An 18,935-nucleotide genomic window follows, 5' to 3' on the forward strand; every position below is an offset into this window, starting at 1 on the left:
ACTTTTAATCCAATTCAAATTCTGCTTCAAGCAGGGTGTGGCCAATTCAAATTCAAGATTCAGATTTGAATTAAAGAGCCATTTGTAATACAATTCAGATTTGATCCCAACCCTGGTATGTACACTCTTAGAAAAATGGGTTCTACGGCTGTCCCCTTAGGCAAACCCTTTTTGTTTCCAGGGAGAACCCTTTTTGTTTCCAGTGAGAACCCTTTCGGGGTTCTACGTGAACTCTCTATAGAAAGGGTCCTACATGGAAGCCAAAAGGGATTTCTACCTGGAACCAAAATGGTTCTACCCGGAACCAAAAAGGGTTCTTCAAAGGGTTCTCCCATGGGGACAGAACCATTTTAAGTTCTAGATAGCACCTTTTCTTCTAAAAGTGTACAGTGTATATTAAACTACTGTGACCATTTCCCCTTGAATTATAAATAACCTAATGTGCTCAAGAACTCAAATCTCCGGTGATTGAAGCCCTTAGAATCCCCTTATGTGAATATGTGATTCAAGCATCTGTGCATTTCTCCTCCTTTGCTTCAAACACACACAATGTTACACTGGTCTTTATTTTGAAAAAGGAAAAAAAGAGCAAAACCTCGAGGGAATCCAGCCCAGACTGGCTGGCACATATCCGAGGGTGTTAACAGGTAAATGTCATTTCTGTGTGGAGCAGACAAACACCTGATTTCACCTGGGGTTCAGGGAAAGGTCAGGGCACCTGTGCTGTTTTGACACGTTATCTCCCTAAAGAGGGCTTCGTTAGCACAGGAATTAACACCCCACTTTTATTTACTTTTCAGGTCTCACAGCTACTTCAGACGCTCAGGAGAGTATCAAGATAAAAGATGCAAGAGTGGAGCTCATGTACAGTGTTTTTCAAAGGTATTGGATATATTGCACATATTGTTAAGTGTTAACTTTTGCATAGAAATAAAAAAAGGACAAATATAAATTGTGATACTTAGAAGTATTACACTTTTTAGGATAAAAAATGAACTAATTTGACTGAAAAGTTGTTATATGTTGATACATACTGTTGAATATGGTAAGTGAAACCTTCTTCTATAGGTGCAAGTAGAGTGGTCACATGAATGGCAAGAATCTGGGGTACAATACAAACAGTTTAATTGTGTAATTAACAATAAAGAACCACTCCTAGTTAGACAATTTCTGCATAAAGAAACCGAGAAACACTTATAAAACAGTCAGTTGTAACAAAATAACTGGTGTTCTCATTGAAATAAACTCATAAAAAAGAAACACTTTTTTTATACAGGATATTTATACAGGAATAGCTTGAATTGGATTGTTAACCAAAGGAAGACACATTGCAGACATCGATATTCACACAGATTGCATATGTTTTTCTCTCTAAGGTGTTCTATAGGTTAGTAATTTACCTAAGCTTATTTGCAAGATAGTAAAAATTGCATACAACATTAATTGTGAAGCTTGTAGCATGAGTTGCTTGACATACAGCACTTTTATAGGCAACCTTTAAAGCACATTGTCCATTTAAAACGTTAAGACACTTTTTGTTTTTACTGCCCATCAAAATTACATTTATAAATAGAAAAGGATCATTGAAAAAAAAAGGCTATGTAACAAACTTTCCCAAAAAAGTAATTACATCAGAAACACTGCATGAACTGCAAATAAATAATGTAGAAGACAACAAAAAACAGAGTTTGTGATTCACATTTTTAAACTGTGTGGCTGATTCAGAAAGTACAGTGACAAAGGTTTTGCAAAATAATCTAATCGGCAGTGCCATATAGTACAAGGCATTTATTGGCATAGTTTCTTTAAGACTGTATTTTTTTTAAACTTTTTTTTTTTACAGTTAATATAATGTCTATATATATATTTATATTTCTTCCTAACAAATAATATGTAACGATTGAGCTATTCTCGGCGACGCACCTGGGGTGCGGTTTGCATTCCAGAGTTTGAGTGATCCGTAATCACCGTCATGTTTTCCCGCATTTTCAAAGAATAACTAATTTGCCAGCAGGCTTCCAGACTTAGTACCTCATCATTAAGGCCTTGTCATCCACTTGGTCCTCGATTTAATATGCATTTAAAAAAAATCCAGTTAACACCACAAACGTAAACACCTATCAAAGTCCTATCAAACTCCATGGGGGCTTTTTATTATAATATCAGTAGCTCAAAGAGAAAGGAAATCAGTGTAAAACAACAGACATTGAGTGCAGTCAGCAAATATCCACGGCAACATACTTAGAATAATTTTTTGTGCAGGTTATTTAAATGATGCATCAGTCTTTACAGTGAATAATACAAGTTTTACAAAATCAGAAAAAGCAATACTTATTCGTATTACTGTAGTCTGTGGAAATGGGGGGGTTCCAGTGTGAGAATGCTAGCGTTGCGTAGCCTTTCAGTCTGCATTGATATATAAATGCTACTCGTACGCATAGAGTCCAGACTCTGCATTGATAAAACCACTACTCTTTACTCTCGCAGTGGTCGCACTGCGCTAGCCAGACCATTACCCTTCAGCATTGATTTCAGTCTCTGTGTGTACAGTCGCACTACTCTTTCAGCAGTGTTCAGACTGGGGGATGCTCTCTCTACTCCTTGGTCTCGTGGTCAGATTCTGAAAGGGCCTCGGAGCGGGCCAGGTGCTCCTCGATCTTGATGGAGAAGATGGTGCTGTTGGTCTGTGTGCTCTCTTCCAGCTCCTTCAGCAGCTCAGCACTGCCCTCCCTGAAGTCCGACAGCTCCTCCTCGAAGGCCGGGCTGCTGCTACTGCTGTTGCTGGGTTCCTTGGGCGGCTTGGCCGGATGGTTGACGTAGAAGCGCTGGTTCTGGAAGAACTTGATGATGGTGAGCTTGGGCAGGTCCAGCTGGGCCGACAGGGTGTGGATGGCCTCCTCGTCTGGGTACATCCCCACGTCCTGGATGAAGCTTTGCAGAATGCCTAGGGCCTCTTGGGAGATCTTGCCCCCGCCGGAGCGAGCCTTGGTGCCCCCGCCGCCGCGGGCCTGGTCCTCTGTCTCTGCCGGGGAGGCGGTGGAGGGCTGGCGAGGGGGAAGCCGGGGGCCCATGGGTGGTTGCTGCTGCTGCTGTTGCATGGGCTGCTGGGACAGTGGAGGCTGGGAGGGGTGCTGGAGGGACATGGGGGGCTGGTGCTGCTGCTGTTGCTGGGGCGGTTGATGGGTCTGAGACTGTGGTGGGAAAAGGAGGGTGGGGGGAAACAAGAGGCAGGATGTTATCAGTGAACACTTATCGGTGACTTAATAACGCCTTTAATTCAACTCAATTGCGTTGTGTAGAATGGGCCCACTGTGTACAGAACAGGCGCTCCGCTGGAGGAATTTCCATGCGATATCTTATTGAATGTAATCAGTTCTTGGGATTCTTTTTTCATGCGGAAATTGTGTCTTTCATTGTGGGGTAGAGGCACCAGTACTCACATACAAACCTGCACGCACACACACACACACACACAAACACGTACAAAGACACTGAGATGCTGGGAATTCACACGGAAACTGTCCATTCTGATTGGTACTGTCAAGCTTATCAGACCCCATTCAAATGATATTGCCAGACTGCGATAAACAAACTCAATGTGTGTACAATTCAAAACGCGATCGCCGCCGATTGCCATGTGTGTGAGAATGCTAACGATGGCTTTGCTTTGCCGTCAGTATCCCGCTAGTGTAAACACATTACACATTACTCCTAAAATGTCTCATTGTTTGAGTGGAGGGAGGGTTGAGTGGGCAACTCGTGCTCTCTATTGAACACGCAACAGTTCTTTTCCCCCTGAGTCAGACACACTCGTATTGGAGTTTGGTAATGAAGTTTAGAAAACACAGCACTTTACAAATAGCTTATCAGCCAGAAAGATCCCATTTTACACTTCAACACACATATAGGGAGCTTTAATAAGGGAAGGTTAGCCAATGAGTGCCGGCTTCTCTCCACATCTGTGCGTCACTGTTTTGCAACAGGTCTCTCTTGAGAACAAGCTTTTTAATCAGTCGACTGACCTGGGTTGACAGAGGATCAACGCCAACACCAATAAGTATTCTGAAGTGTCAGTAGTTCCTCTATGCATTACAGTACTGAATCATTTTACTGGAAGCCAAATCATTTCTATTTCATTAGCGGTTAACTTTCTGCGAAGTATCCCAAATTGGTACATTTTTTTCACTTTTTTAATGTGATATTAGGCTCGATGAGAAAAAATCTGATTATGGTATTTCTACACTGGTGGTTTTGTATGGGACTGGCCATATGTTTCTGGCTAACAAAATAACTGATCAATCAGCCATTCAGCTGCCACTATGTTTAATATAAGTATTTATGTTAATAATTCACAATTTTAAAAGTTTAACGTGAGTCTCAGGTTTTGTGTTCATTTGCAAGCTGCCTTTTTAAAAAGAAAACTTAAGGTAAAAGTAACTTTAAAAAGTATTTAATTAAAAACAAACATTTTAACTGTTACTCTGTTTGTGATTAATATAGAGCTAATTTGTAGAAATGTTCCATTACTGCTGGTTTTTACGAACACCAGATAATTACAATGTAAACTAAGGGATAATACTGGTTGCTTATTTGAAATCACAACATAAATGATAGAAGATAAATTCTCTCTCTCACCTGTAGTGGATCTGTGTGGGACATATACATCAGATTTGGGTTCTGTGGGTACAGACATCAAAGTTGGTGTTTGTGCTTGTGTATCTCCTCTCATCTTCAATGGATGTGTATGCGTGTCCACTGCACATTGGTACGTGTGTGTGTAAATGTGTGTGTACATGTCTATGTGTATTTATGCGCTTGTGTGTGTGCATGTATGTATTAATGTGCACGTCATTGCCTCCTCACCTGCATGGGGTCAGTGGACATGTGCATCATGTGCGGGGGTCGGTCGGCGTGGTGCTGCTGCTGGCCGGCCGTGCTCTCCTGTTCGTAGATGGCGTCACGCTCCCCCTGGGCCAAGCTCAGGAAGCGGCGAATCATGGACAGGTTCTCCCACAGCGTACGGTTCTCTGGGCTGGGGTCCTCCTTCCAACGCAGAAGCTCACACAGCCAGCCCTTTTCCCGAAAGGAAACAACAGAGAGGTTTAGCCTAACCCTCCACTTCAACTGCTGTACTCACACATAAAGAAACCCTAACCAGGGGCGGTTAGATTATACCCTTAGCTATAACTTTTAGCCCATTCCTGTAACATGCCAATATAATACAATCCCAAAGGCAGCAGAAAAACACATTCTGTGACCATTAGGTATGACAACATACACATGTATGTAATATATTCATAGTATGTAGCATAAATTGAAGGACCCATTTAACAGTTCACATGACACATTATACTCTAGCCCAGCAGAGGGCCATGAGAGAGAGGACTGTAGTTACACAATATTAATTTACACAGGGCATGTATCTGAGAAGCCACAGTCAAAGGCAGCTTGTGTGTGTGACTGTGTGGGTGCAGCTGAGCGGTACAGTACAGTAGAGACGGAGCCCGTCGATGGAGCTCTGTGATGAGGTCCTGTGACTCAGTTATACAGCGCTGGATGTGGAGGGAACTCAACTAGGCCGTGTGAGGGCAGGGGGGTGATCACCATGACAGAACTGAAGCAGAGGGTGAGAGAAAATAGTGTGAGATGAAGAGTAGAGAACGAGGGAGAGAGAGAGAGAGAGAGAGAGAGAGAGAGAGAGGGGGAGAGAGAGGGGAGAGAGGGGAGAGAGAGCAAGATAGAGAGAGAGAGAGAGAGAGGGAGAGAGAGAGACAGAGAGAGAGAGAGAGAGGGAGAGAGAGACGAGAGAGAGAGAGAGAGAGGGAGAGAGAGAGAGAGAGAGAGAGAGAGAGAGAGAGGGACAGAGAGAGAGAAGAGAGAGAGAGAGAGGAGAGAGAGAGAGAGAGAGAGAGAGAGAGAGAGAGAGAGAGAGAGAGAGAGAGAGAGAGAGAAGGGAAAGAGAAACAGACGGAAAAATAGGGAATTTTAAATGACCGTGGCTGAAAGAGAGCTGTAAAGGGTGAGAAGGCAGAACGAGGGAGGGAAGGAGGGAAAGCAGCTTCATTTAGGGAGGGCAAGAATGTGAGTGTGTGTGTGAGAGAGAGAAAGAGGGAGAAAGAGGGAGAGGGAGTTAAAGAGGAGAGAAGGGAGAGCGATGAAGCTGTTCAGCCGGTAGTCTGTCCTGGCAGCGTGACAGAGCAGTACTGTAATCTCCCAGCCAGTGTGCGGCAGCACCTTTCATTTCCACAGGATTACACTGCGCACGCACACACACACACACACACACACACACACACACACACACACACACACACACACACACACACAAACACACACACACAAAACAAACACATACAGGGGCAGAGCCACACCACCACACTGCATGCAAGAGATAACTCAGCATTTCTGTTGTCCCCTGTTCCAACTCCTCCCCTAAGCCACATCAAACCCAGGAGGGTTTTGGAGAAAGCCGGGAGCAAGGGAGGGAGAAAGAGGGGGACAGAACAAGGAAGAGAGAAAGAGAGAAAGAAGGACAGGGAGAGAGAGAGAGAGTGAAAGAGAGAGAAAAAGAGAGAGAGGTAGAAGGGACCTAAAGACTGCGTGCCCACCTTGTTCTTCTGCCACGTTTATTGTTTCCTTTTTTAATTTGCATGCAGAGGGATTTGGACCGCGTTACCACTCTGATGTCTGTTGGTTTCCGCTGATTCGGTATTGAGGAACACCCCTCTTTTCACCCCCACATGCCACCGCACCTCTTCAAAGACAGAACTGAACCACACTACCAAGGCACGATGAAGTAATCCAACTCAAACACTCCCCAAACTAGCAGGATTAAACCCAAAGTACTAAAGTCAGTCAAACAAAAGGCCAACATGAACCCCATAGTAGGTCCTCACATAAATTAACTAGCTAGTTAAAAATAACTACAGTAAAAACAAGAGGTACATTCTTAATATGTTGTCATTATGCTATTTATATTTTGCTGAAAACTTGTTGATAGAATGTTCTACAACTAAAGTAAAGGACGTTTGACGCAGAGAAGTTTACATTTTTTCCCCGCAAAAACTGGTAGAATTATCACAAAATTGTAGCTAATGTCAAAATGGCAGCTTCCCTTATTTGTCCTCACACAAGTGGACAGTCAGCGTTTTCCCTGGTGGTTTAAAGAGCTGAAGTTGTGTTTGTGTTTGTCTAATTGCATTGCTTCCACAGGCCTGGCAGAAGCATTGAGGGGAGAAAGAGAGGTGGGAGAGCTGGTCAGAGGAGGTGGCACTTGGCTCTCTTGCCAGCAAACTCAGGGGGGAAAAAACTTGGTTTCGGTCAAAAAAAAGTGATGTGAAAACTTCATTTGGAGTGAGGATTTTTGTCTAATAATCCCAATGACAGTGTGACGTGGTGGAAAAATCTAAAATGGTGTTCCAGTTTACCGTAACCATTGTTTCAACTTCCACTTGAAATTGTGCAGACTTTCAAAGCTTTAGATAGACTGTGCAGAAATGTAAAAGCGGCATCAATTGGTGTAATAGTTATTGAGTTGGCTGCACAATGCATGTTGTGTTACTGTGTTGAAACAGGAACTTTCAATAAGAACCAAACATCTCTGTTGCTCTGTGTACTACGTCCATATTGTTCATTTCCCCCCTAACAACAGTGTTTGGATACGCCGTACTTACACTGCTCACCAATTCTGAACTACCTCGAACTCTCTCAGAGTTAGTGAAGCGCTCTCTATAAATAAAAATGTATTATTCATAATGATTAGCATGGAGAATGGAGCGGTGAGGAGAGTGACCACCCTGCCTGTTTTTTCGTCCAATCTGACCGTCAGCACACGGGCTGAGGGGGCGAAGAGGTGCAGAATGACAGAGTAGTAAACTCCTCAGCAGCAGGCCTCACGCAGCCCAGCAGAGCTCCCATTGTATAGCACAGTATAAATAGCAACCAGGCACTCTGATTTATTTCGCTCCGAACACAATGGCTGAATTCATGCGCAAGATTCACCCAACTATGCAGCGGCACACCGTACCATGTTTGTGTGTGTCTGCAGCAGTCACAAGCTGCCAATGAGAGCATAGGCCTGCTCTGTCAGGGAACAGCCCGGTATTCACCCCTCTTCCCTTCCCCTCCCTCCCTTCCCCCTCCACAACATGGACACACACTACTGCATCAATAAATAACACCCTGCTGTGAAACCCTGTATGGAAAAGACAGAGATAGAGAGATAGAGAGGCCTGCCTCCACAGTCACATGGCAGGGCCAACACCTATCTCTAATCTCATTTGGTCATTATCAGCCCCATCAGTCCACCACTGAAAAATAAGCCGGCAGATGTCGACCAACTCTGATTCTCTTTTTGTTACGGGGGGGGATTATAACACAATCAAATTGAATATGGTGCTTTATACAATCATTGTCTACTCTGAAACAAAAGCACATTTGACCTTGTAGAAGCAAAACATATTTTACGGGAGAGGGAAACAAAAAAAAACCTGTGACAGTTGGGAGAAAAAGATTGCAATCCATTGTTGTGGCTGGACTTGTGGAACTTGTCAGAGGAGGGATTGAGAGCTGCAGAAAGCTGCAGAAAGCTGCGGAGAGCCAGACTCACGTCTCTGTGTCCGAGAGGGAGAGAGAAATAAAAAGTAGGAGAGACAAAGCATTATTGTCTTTCCCTCCTTGAACCTGGCATAGGGCCCAGCTCCACTAGCAGACAATACTATGCAGATAAATGCAGCTGATAACACAGTATGTTCAAACCTGTTTCTCCTCTGCAAGAGCCTGCACCTTAGAGCGAATTCACCCCACACAGTTACGTGCACTGGGTTGTAAATACGGCACCATGCCCATCTGTTGACGGGAAATGCCGACCTGCTTGATGCTCGGCATATGTGAATCTCCCGCAACAATAATCAAAAATTGACTGTGGAAAACAGACCCAATGTTTTGTGTGTGTAAGGAAATCTTAATATGCAAATAAGGCAGGTCCGAGCGCCTATTCAAATAGTCTTTGGCGTGGAGAGAAGAGAGGGGTGGGAACGAGGAGGAAATGGGGTCGAGGCCCTTAATTGAACTCAACTATTATTCCCCGGGAGAATTGGAGGTCTAGCTACCATGTGGCCATCCTGAAAAATCCTACACTCTTAGCATGCATTCCCAGTGCTGACTAGAGTTGGGATGCCTTCTACCCATCTCACTCATTCCATAATTAAACAATGAGTAAAGATTTTGAAGCAAAGTACAGTAAGTAGTACAAATAAGTCAAATCAAATCAAATAGTATTTGTCACATGCGCCGAGTTTAAAAATAATAATAAAATAAAATAGTAACACAAGGAATAAAATAAAATACACAAGAATGAAGCTATATACAGGAAGTAGCAGTACCAGATCACTGTGGAGCTATATACAGGAAGTAGCAGTACCAGATCACTGTGGAGCTATATACAAGAAGTAGCAGTACCAGATCACTGTGGAGCTATATACAGGAAGTAGCAGTACCAGATCACTGTGGAGCTATATACAGGAAGTAGCAGTACCAAATCAATGTGGAGCTATATACAGGATGTAGCAGTACCAGATCACTGTGGAGCTATATACAGGAAGTAGCAGTACCAGATCACTGTGGAGCTATATACAGGAAGTAGCAGTACCAGATCACTGTGGAGCTATATACAGGAAGTAGCAGTACCAGATCATTGCGCAGAGGTACGAGGTATTTGAGGTATATATGTACATGAAGGCATGGTAAAGTGACTAGGCATCAGGATAGATAATATTAAGGTATTTGAGGTAGATATGTACATGAAGGCAGGGTAAAGTGACTAGGCATCAGGATAGATAATATTAAGCTATTTGAGGTAGATACAGTGCCTTGCGAAAGTATTCGGCCCCCTTGAACTTTGCGACCTTTTGCCACATTTCAGGCTTCAAACATAAAGATATAAAACTGTTATTTTTTGTGAAGAATCAACAACAAGTGGGACACAATCATGAAGTGGAACGACATTTATTGGATATTTCAAACTTTTTTAACAAATCAAAAACTGAAAAATTGGGTGTGCAAAATTATTCAGCCCCCTTAAGTTAATACTTTGTAGCGCCACCTTTTGCTGCGATTACAGCTGTAAGTCGCTTGGGGTATGTCTCTATCAGTTTTGCACATCGAGAGACTGAAATTTTTTCCCATTCCTCCTTGCAAAACAGCTCAAGCTCAGTGAGGTTGGATGGAGAGCATTTGTGAACAGCAGTTTTCAGTTCTTTCCACAGATTCTCGATTGGATTCAGGTCTGGACTTTGACTTGGCCATTCTAACACCTGGATATGTTTATTTTTGAACCATTCCATTGTAGATTTTGCTTTATGTTTTGGATCATTGTCTTGTTGGAAGACAAATCTCCGTCCCAGTCTCAGGTCTTTTGCAGACTCCATCAGGTTTTCTTCCAGAATGGTCCTGTATTTGGCTCCATCCATCTTCCCATCAATTTTAACCATCTTCCCTGTCCCTGCTGAAGAAAAGCAGGCCCAAACCATGATGCTGCCACCACCATGTTTGACAGTGGGGATGGTGTGTTCAGGGTGATGAGCTGTGTTGCTTTTACGCCAAACATAACGTTTAGCATTGTTGCCAAAAAGTTCAATTTTGGTTTCATCTGACCAGAGCACCTTCTTCCACATGTTTGGTGTGTCTCCCAGGTGGCTTGTGGCAAACTTTAAACGACACTTTTTATGGATATCTTTAAGAAATGTCTTTCTTCTTGCAACTCTTCCATAAAGGCCAGATTTGTGCAATATACGACTGATTGTTGTCCTATGGACAGAGTCTCCCACCTCAGCTGTAGATCTCTGCAGTTCATCCAGAGTGATCATGGGCCTCTTGGCTGCATCTCTGATCAGTCTTCTCCTTGTATGAGCTAAACGTTTAGAGGGACGGCCAGGTCTTGGTAGATTTGCAGTGGTCTGATACTCCTTCCATTTCAATATTATCGCTTGCACAGTGCTCCTTGGGATGTTTAAAGCTTGGGAAATCTTTTTGTATCCAAATCCGGCTTTAAACTTCTTCACAACAGTATCTCGGACCTGCCTGGTGTGTTCCTTGTTCTTCATGATGCTCTCTGCGCTTTTAACGGACCTCTGAGACTATCACAGTGCAGGTGCATTTATACAGAGACTTGATTACACACAGGTGGATTGTATTTATCATCATTAGTCATTTAGGTCAACATTGGATCATTCAGAGATCCTCACTGAACTTCTGGAGAGAGTTTGCTGCACTGAAAGTAAAGGGGCTGAATAATTTTGCACGCCCAATTTTTCAGTTTTTGATTTGTTAAAAAAGTTTGAAATATCCAATAAATGTCGTTCCACTTCATGATTGTGTCCCACTTGTTGTTGATTCTTCACAAAAAAATACAGTTTTATATCTTTATGTTTGAAGCCTGAAATGTGGCAAAAGGTCGCAAAGTTCAAGGGGGCCGAATACTTTCGCAAGGCACTGTATGTACATGAAGGCAGGGTAAAGTGACTAGGCATCAGGATAGATAATATTAAGGTATTTGAGGTAGATATGTACATGAAGGCAGGGTAAAGTGACTAGGAATCAGGATAGATAATAATAAGACTAAAATAAAGAACAGAGTAGCAGCACCATATGATGAATATAAAACTGTGTGTGTGTGTAATGTGTATGTATGTGTGTTTGTGTTGTGTCGGAATGCGTGTATTTGTTATATGTGTGTGTGTGTACGTATGTAGTGTACGTGAATGTGTGTGGGTTTTGTGTGGGAGTGTCAATTTAGGGTGTATATATCGTCTAGTGAGTGTGCGTAGGGTCAGTGCAGATAAAGTCAGTGCAGATAGTTCAGGTATCATTCATTGACTATTTAGCAGTCTTTGGCTTGGGGGTAGATGCTGTCTTAGAGCCTGGTTGCCGGGCGGTCTATGGCTTGGGTGGCTGGAGTCTTTGGCAGTTTTTCGGGCCTTCCTCTGACACCGCCTGATATAGAGGTCATGGATTGCAGGGAGCTCGGACCCAGTGATGAACTGGGCTGTCCGCACCACCCTCTGTAGGGCATAGCGGTCAAGGGCGGTGCATTTGCCATACCAGGCGGTGATGCAGCCAGTCGGTGATCAGACCTTCCACCGTCGGGTTGTCAGAAAACTTGATGATAGTGTTGGAGTCGTGAGTGGCCATGCAGTCATGGGTGAACAGGGAGTACAGGAGGGGACTAAGCACGTACACCTGAGGATCCCCCGTATTGAGGGTCAGCGTGGCAGATGTGTTGTTGCCTACCCTCATCACCTGGGGCCGGCCCATCAGGCAGTGCAGGATCCAGTTGCAGAGGGAGGGGTTCATTCCCTGGGTCCCAAGCTTGGTGATGAGCTTGGAGGGGACTATGGTGTATAACGCTGAGCTGTAGTCTATGAACAGAATTCTCACATAGTTATTTCCCCTCTTGTCCAGGTGGGAGAGGGCAGTGTGAAGTACAATTGAGATTGCATCCTCTGTGGACCTTTTGGGGTGATATGTGAATTGGAGTGGGTGTAGGGTGTCTGGGATAATGGTGTTGATGTGTGTTATGACTAGCCTTTCAAAGCACTTCATAACTACAGATGTGAGTGCGACAGAACAATCGTCATTTAGGCAGGTTACCTTAGAGCTCTTGGGAAAAGGGACAATGGTGGTCAGTTTGAAACATGTTGGGATTACAGACTGGGACAAGGAGAGATGAAAAATGGCAGAGAAGACACTTGCCAGCTGGTCTGCGCATGCGCCCTGGTATTCTGTCTGGCCCGGCGGCCTTGTGATTGTTAACCTGTTTAAACTTTTTTCTCACATCGGCCACGGAGAGCGAGATCGCACAGTCATCCGGAAAAACAGCAACTTTCACGCAAGGCACAGTGTTATATTCCTCGAAGCGAGCATAAAAGGCATTTAGCTTGTTTGGGAGTTCTGCATCGCTGGGCAACTCACGGCTGCATTTCCTTTTGCAGTCCATTATCGTCTGCAAGTCCTGCCACACACAACGAGCATCGGAGCCGGTGTAATAGGATTCCTCCTATATTGTCCTTTTGCATGTTCGATGTCTCATCGGAGGTCGTAGCAGGCTTTCTTGCATGTGTCCATGTCCGTGTCCCGTTTCTTGTAAGCGGTAGCTCTAGCCCAGTAGGTAATGCCTGATTTTTGCTTTGGATATGTTCTTATAGTAACTGTGGGGATGACATTGTCTACAGTGCCTTCGGAAAGTTTTCAGACCCCTTGACCTTTTCCACATTTTGTTACATTACAGCCTTATTCTAAAATTGATTACATTTAAAACAAATCCTCATCAATCTACACACAATACCCCATAATTACAAAGCGAAAACATGTTTTTAAACATTTTTGCAAATGTATAATTTTTTCAAAACAAAAATACCTAATATTCAGATCCTTTGCTATGAGACTCCAAATTGAGCTCAGGTGCATCCTGTTTCCATTGATCATCCTTGAGATGTTTCTACAACTTTATTGGAGTCCACCTGTCTAAATTCAATTAATTGGATTGCCTTTGGAAAGGCACACACGTGTCTATATAAGGTCCCACAGTTGACAGTGCCTGTCAGAGCAAAAACCAAGCCGTGAGATTGAAGAAGTTGTCCGTAGAGCTCCGAGACCGGGTTGTGTCGAGGCACAGATCTGGAGAAGGGTAACAAAAAAATGTCTGCAGCATTGAAGGTCCCCAAGACACCGTGGGCTTCCTAGAGCTGGCCACCGGGCCAAACTGATCAGTCGGGTGAGAAGGGCCTAGGTCAAAGAGGTGACCAAGAACCTGATGGTCACTCTGATAGAGCTCTATATTTCCTCTGTGAAGCTAGGAGAACCTTCCAGAAGGACAACCATCTCTGCAGCACTCCACCAATCAGGCTTTTATGGTAGAGTGGCCAGACAGAAGCCACTCCTCAGTAAAAGGCACATGACAGCCCGTTTGGAGTTTTCCAAAAGGCACCTAAAGGACTCTCAGACCATGAGAATCAAGATTCTCTGGTCTGATGAAACCAAGATTGAACTATTTGGCCTGAATGCCAAGCTTCACGTCTGGAGGAAACCTGGCACCATCCCTACAGTGAAGCATGGTGGTGGCATCATCATGCTGTGGGGATGTTTTTCAGCGGCAGGAACTGGGAAACTAGTCAGGATCGAGGCAAAGATGAACGGAGCAAAGTACAGAGAGATCCTTGATAAAAATCTGCTCCAGACCGCTGAAGACCTCAGACTGGGGCGAAGGTTCACCTTCCTACAGGACAATGACCCTAAGCACATAAGGCTGTAACGTAATAAAATGTGGAAAACATCCAAGGGACCTGAATACTTTCCCGAAGGCACTGTATGCACTTATTGATGAAGGCCGTGACTGTTGTGGAAAACTCCTCAATGTAAGTATACAGCTATTATGTTTTGTGATTGTTTTCAAGATTTACCTGAAGTAATTGGTAACACAAGCAGAGTGAACTGTGAAAGGGCTCACGCAGATGTCTGTGCACCACTGCATTATTTACACCAGGTCCTGGGGTTTACTCACTGATCCTGCAGGGGATTGGTCTGCACATGGAAATACACGGTAATACTCTTGACTGTTCATTACTCAACCATCTGACTGTCCACGAGCATTTGTACTGTAGAACAAATCTATCAATTAACACTCTTTAGAAACAACAAATTAAAAGTGATGATTTGTGTTGAAGGATTTGTACACAAAACAATCCAGTCAAATTGTGAATCCTAAGTAGGAAACATATTGCTCAACAGAATACAATGTAATCTGTTATTTAAATGCCTTATTTTGGACATTTATACAGAGTTTAACCTGTAGCTACATAAAAACATGCATTAATGTTTTGTCAAAGTGGAATTTCTTCGAATCGGTTGCCAGATTGGTTACCTAACCCCTTGCAGGAGTGTCAAGATTAGAGTATCCATACATACCCACATCTTCTCAATCTGAAACAAACAAGGCAACCTGTTTCCCTGCATTCATTTTCAAATTGCAACAGGGGAAGTCTTGACCGACACATTTCAGACTAAGGTATATGATGTCAAAGACACCAGCCGGGAAACATGTGATATCAGCGTTTACCGAGTGAAAGGTCATGCCCTCTCGCATCACAATGCGCCAGTTGTCAACAATAGCAGACTCGAAAATCTCCATTGCACATATGCTGCGGAGTGAAAGCATGATTGTGCAGGAAACGTTCTCTTTCTCAGCATTTACTCTCAGAACAATGGCAATTGGTTCATCGTCACAGAATGTCGCAGTTGCAGTATGAATTCCTAAAACGGAACACTTAGAACTGGGACAGAACGACCAGAGCAGGTGAATAAAAATGTCAAAATCCTCAAATACAGAACTTGACATATCTGTGCTCTGCTCTGCCAGGCTACAAAATGACAAACCAAACACTATGTTGTATGCCGGGTCTCTTTGTCAAACATTAGGAGGCATGTTCAGTTGACTGTGGAAAAAATATATCAAGCTATTCCAGTTTTGAGAACTATTAAATAACAGAGAGAGAGTCCAGTAAAATCTCTTCAACATTATAGTATCCCTCAGTTTACATCTTTTATGGAGTCTACAACAGTATTGAGGCAGCTACAGAAACAGGAGAACAAGTAAGAGAGTGAATGAATGCACAAAGGACCACCAACTCACAAAAGAAGAAGAGAGAAGAAGAAAGTTTCAGAGTTTAACAGCACCTGAACAAGGAACACACCAATCACCTACGTGGAGTGTTATTCCATCAATTATAAGCACTTGATTGATATTTAATTCAAAGCTGGAGTTTAATTGCTAATATCAGAGCATAATTAAGCTGATAAATCATGGCTGATCTTAGTGAATTATGGATTAAAATAGCAGAAAACCTGCAAATTGTGTATGTCAGCTAAAGCCATATCTGTAATTGGTCTGCAAGTCTGCTTTCAGATGGAAGGGACTGTTACATTTGTTCAAATCTCCAAATAGGGTCTCAATGAATGATATGTATGAGATGTGAGGGACGTCTTAACCCTCTGTATGAAATGAGAACTGATGTGGAAAGTCATAGCTATACAGTGTGTGAAGTCTAATTTGTGGCATCATGTGCGTAGTAAGAGAGAGGAGAGAGACAGGGTCTGAAGAGAAACAAGTTGAAGGAGAGAGAGAGAGAGAGAGAAAGAAGAGAAAGAGAGAGAGAGAGAGAGAGAGAGAGAAAAAATAGAAAGCGGGAGTACACAAGCACTCGAATAGGTCCTAATGTCTCCCCATGCAATTCCCTCTCTCTCTCTCTCTCTCTCACACACACACACACACACACGCACACACACACACACACACACGCACGCACGCACGCACACACGCACGCACGCACGCACACACACACACACACACACACACACACACACACACACACACACACACACACACATACACACACACATACACATCCCACACTGCATCTGCCGGAGCTAGTGGCTGTAGTTAAATTGAAATATTTCCCGGCGTGTGTCAGAAGCATGCAGAATGGTAATTATGACAGATCTGATTAGGCGGGCCGAGTCGGGCGGCTCCGGGCTGCAGGTGCGACCTTGTGCATTCCTGCGTGTGTAAATAAAATTAATTACAAGCGTGGGGGCGCGCGGCGCGTGACATCGGTGTGCACGGGGGGGACTCCCACAGGGGGCACCCTAATGGAATATTTTCCCCGAGTCTAATAATACAGTTGGTATTGACTTGAGGTAATTAGGGGGATCATTAAAGCGCTTTTCCCGGCGTATTTGCCTGCCTGATCAGATTAGCCAGAATGGGCCTCAGAACAAGCCCTGTGTGGTCTGTCAGAGGAGATAGTGGGAAAGGGCTGGAGCTGGAGCGAGGCTCTCCCCACACTGTTAGCCCGGCCTGGGAAGGAGAAGCAACGGGGGCGTGGAGGGTGAGAGCTACCTCAGACTTCGGACAGCAGGGGGCAAATGTCAGGGAGTGGAATGTGGGGATAGAGGTAGGTACAGTAGGTGTGATGGAGTTGGGCAAAAGGGCAGAGAGGAGGAGAGAGAGAGAGGGTGTGTGAATCAGAGAGAGAGAGAGAGAGAGAGAGAGAGAGAGAGAGAGAGAGAGAGAGAGAGAGAGAGAGAGGGTGTGAATGAATGAGAGAGAGAGAGAGAGAGAGAGAGAGAGAGAGAGGGTGTGTGAATGAGAGAGAACCAGACAGTTGAGTAGTACAGTAGAGAGGTATGTGCATATGCTCAGTGGGGGGGTTAGAGGTGGTTGATGAAATGAGAGGCAGTGGGTTAGATGCTGGTGGGGATTCCTCTGTCCATTAAACAATTACAAAAATGCTAATTTCAGAGGGAAGAGGAGGAACTGCCTTTTGCAACATAATTCATACACTAAATTAATTATTCAGACATCTGCGTCTCCGGTTCAAGAAATTGTCTCTTTAATAATATAGAGGATCTGCCACCGTTTCCCTGGCAACCTAATAACCAAGCAACCGGATAAATAAATAAATCAATTAATAAACAGTCATGGCCTTTACTTCCCTTTTGGTGATGCTCTCTCATTTCTAATCTGCCTCAGTTTCGCAGGGAGAAAATACGGAGTCTGTAAACAAACAATGGAGATATTCTGTTGGCCGTTACACCACAGAAACAGAAGTGAAACTTTGGGAGGTGATTTATAACTTCACTCTGGATCAGCCCTATAACAGCACCACAGTCATATTATCCATGAAGGAAAAAGACTCAAGTTATAAACCCCTCACATTTTTTATCTTTAGGTTAATGACTCACGGTGTAGGTGGTCAAACCCAGTTTCTCCCTAGGTGCTTCCTGCTTCAGAAGATCAGATATTATTCAATTCTGTCAAAGCAGTGAGTCTACGTTCCAAATATCATCTCCCGTAACATCTGCCCTTTAGACTCAGCAGAGAGAGGAACCCAACATTTCTGGTGAGAATTGATTGACAGGTTTGGTAGGATGGGAGGGGTCCATGCATGAGTATTAAGGAGGTGGTTGGGCCATATGAGTGGGATGGATGTACAGCGTTCAAGCTGTCCCAGTCAAAAACAACAACACAGATTCCACTAACCCAGGATATGAATCATTTCAGAAATTATAGGCAGGGGGGGGCAGGTCCAGTAATTCCACCACCCTCCTCCTCCCCCCTCTCTCTCTCCCACTCTCCACCTTTCCATTCCAGACCAGCTAGGCAGTCAGTGTCCCCCCCTCCCCCGGAGAGCTCCGTGCCAGGCGGGCGCAGGGTGACAGATGGCACACACCAGCCCCCTGCACCAGCCCCCGGTGGCGCAGCGGCGGACCAGATCAGTGCCATTCTGTCTCATTAGAGCCTGGCTAATTAGCGTAGCCTCTTCCAGGGGAGAGAGAGAGAACGAGTGACAGAGAGGGAGAGAGAGATAGGCACTTGGTGGTGGCGTTTCTTTTTGTATTCCACTGGTCACTCTGTGTGTGTGTGTGTTGGGGGGTATGAGAGCTAGCCCTGTGGCGCAGGAGCTCCCGGATCGCTTGTTGTGTGACAGCAGGGACTCTGATACAGACAATCACAGCTCCCTCTCAGGATGTGTGTCAGGCAGTTTAGACACCAAAGCCATGTCAGCGGCTCCCCACGGCTAGCCTCCCGCCGCTAGCCACCCATCGCTAGCTTCCGCTCCTTTAGCAGCCAACAACATACAGCTAGCTAAACACCCTCTCTGTTAGCCTAGCCAATACGGATAGCCTCCATTTCACTAGCTAAAACAGATAGCTACCTAGCCACCACCTCTACCGGTGCAGCTTTGTTAGCAGTGACAAGGGCTCTCATCAAAATCTAGCATCCATCTCTCCGAACGCTATAACTAAAGGGGCGTCTCCTAATGCTAGCTGAGGATTCTGGCGGCATTGTCTCCTGTGGCTGGCTTCAAACCAATAGGCTA

The 18,935-nt window shown here is 44.4% G+C and overlaps 1 protein-coding gene across 14 annotated transcripts in view; it reads right to left on the reverse strand.

The window, feature by feature from the left end:
* Positions 1-1,108: 1,108 nt before the first annotated feature.
* The window catches only part of LOC112229850 (DNA-binding protein SATB1), a 56,495-nt gene continuing 38,668 nt past the window's right edge, over positions 1,109-18,935 (reverse strand). For 12 of the 14 annotated variants that reach the window (XM_042311765.1, XM_042311767.1, XM_042311808.1 and 9 more), the window contains 3 exons: positions 4,864-5,073; positions 4,636-4,677; positions 1,109-3,191 (listed from right to left, as the gene is read on the reverse strand). In XM_042311765.1, coding sequence (XP_042167699.1) covers positions 2,595-3,191; positions 4,636-4,677; positions 4,864-5,073 — 849 coding nt within the window. In that variant the 3' untranslated portion in view covers positions 1,109-2,594. The remainder of the gene's footprint in view (positions 3,192-4,635; positions 4,678-4,863; positions 5,074-18,935) is intronic. The other 2 variants (XM_042311820.1, XM_042311787.1) reach the window with 1 other exon arrangement.

This window comes from Oncorhynchus tshawytscha, linkage group LG03, assembly GCF_018296145.1.
Source record: "Oncorhynchus tshawytscha isolate Ot180627B linkage group LG03, Otsh_v2.0, whole genome shotgun sequence".
NCBI lineage: Eukaryota > Metazoa > Chordata > Actinopteri > Salmoniformes > Salmonidae > Oncorhynchus > Oncorhynchus tshawytscha.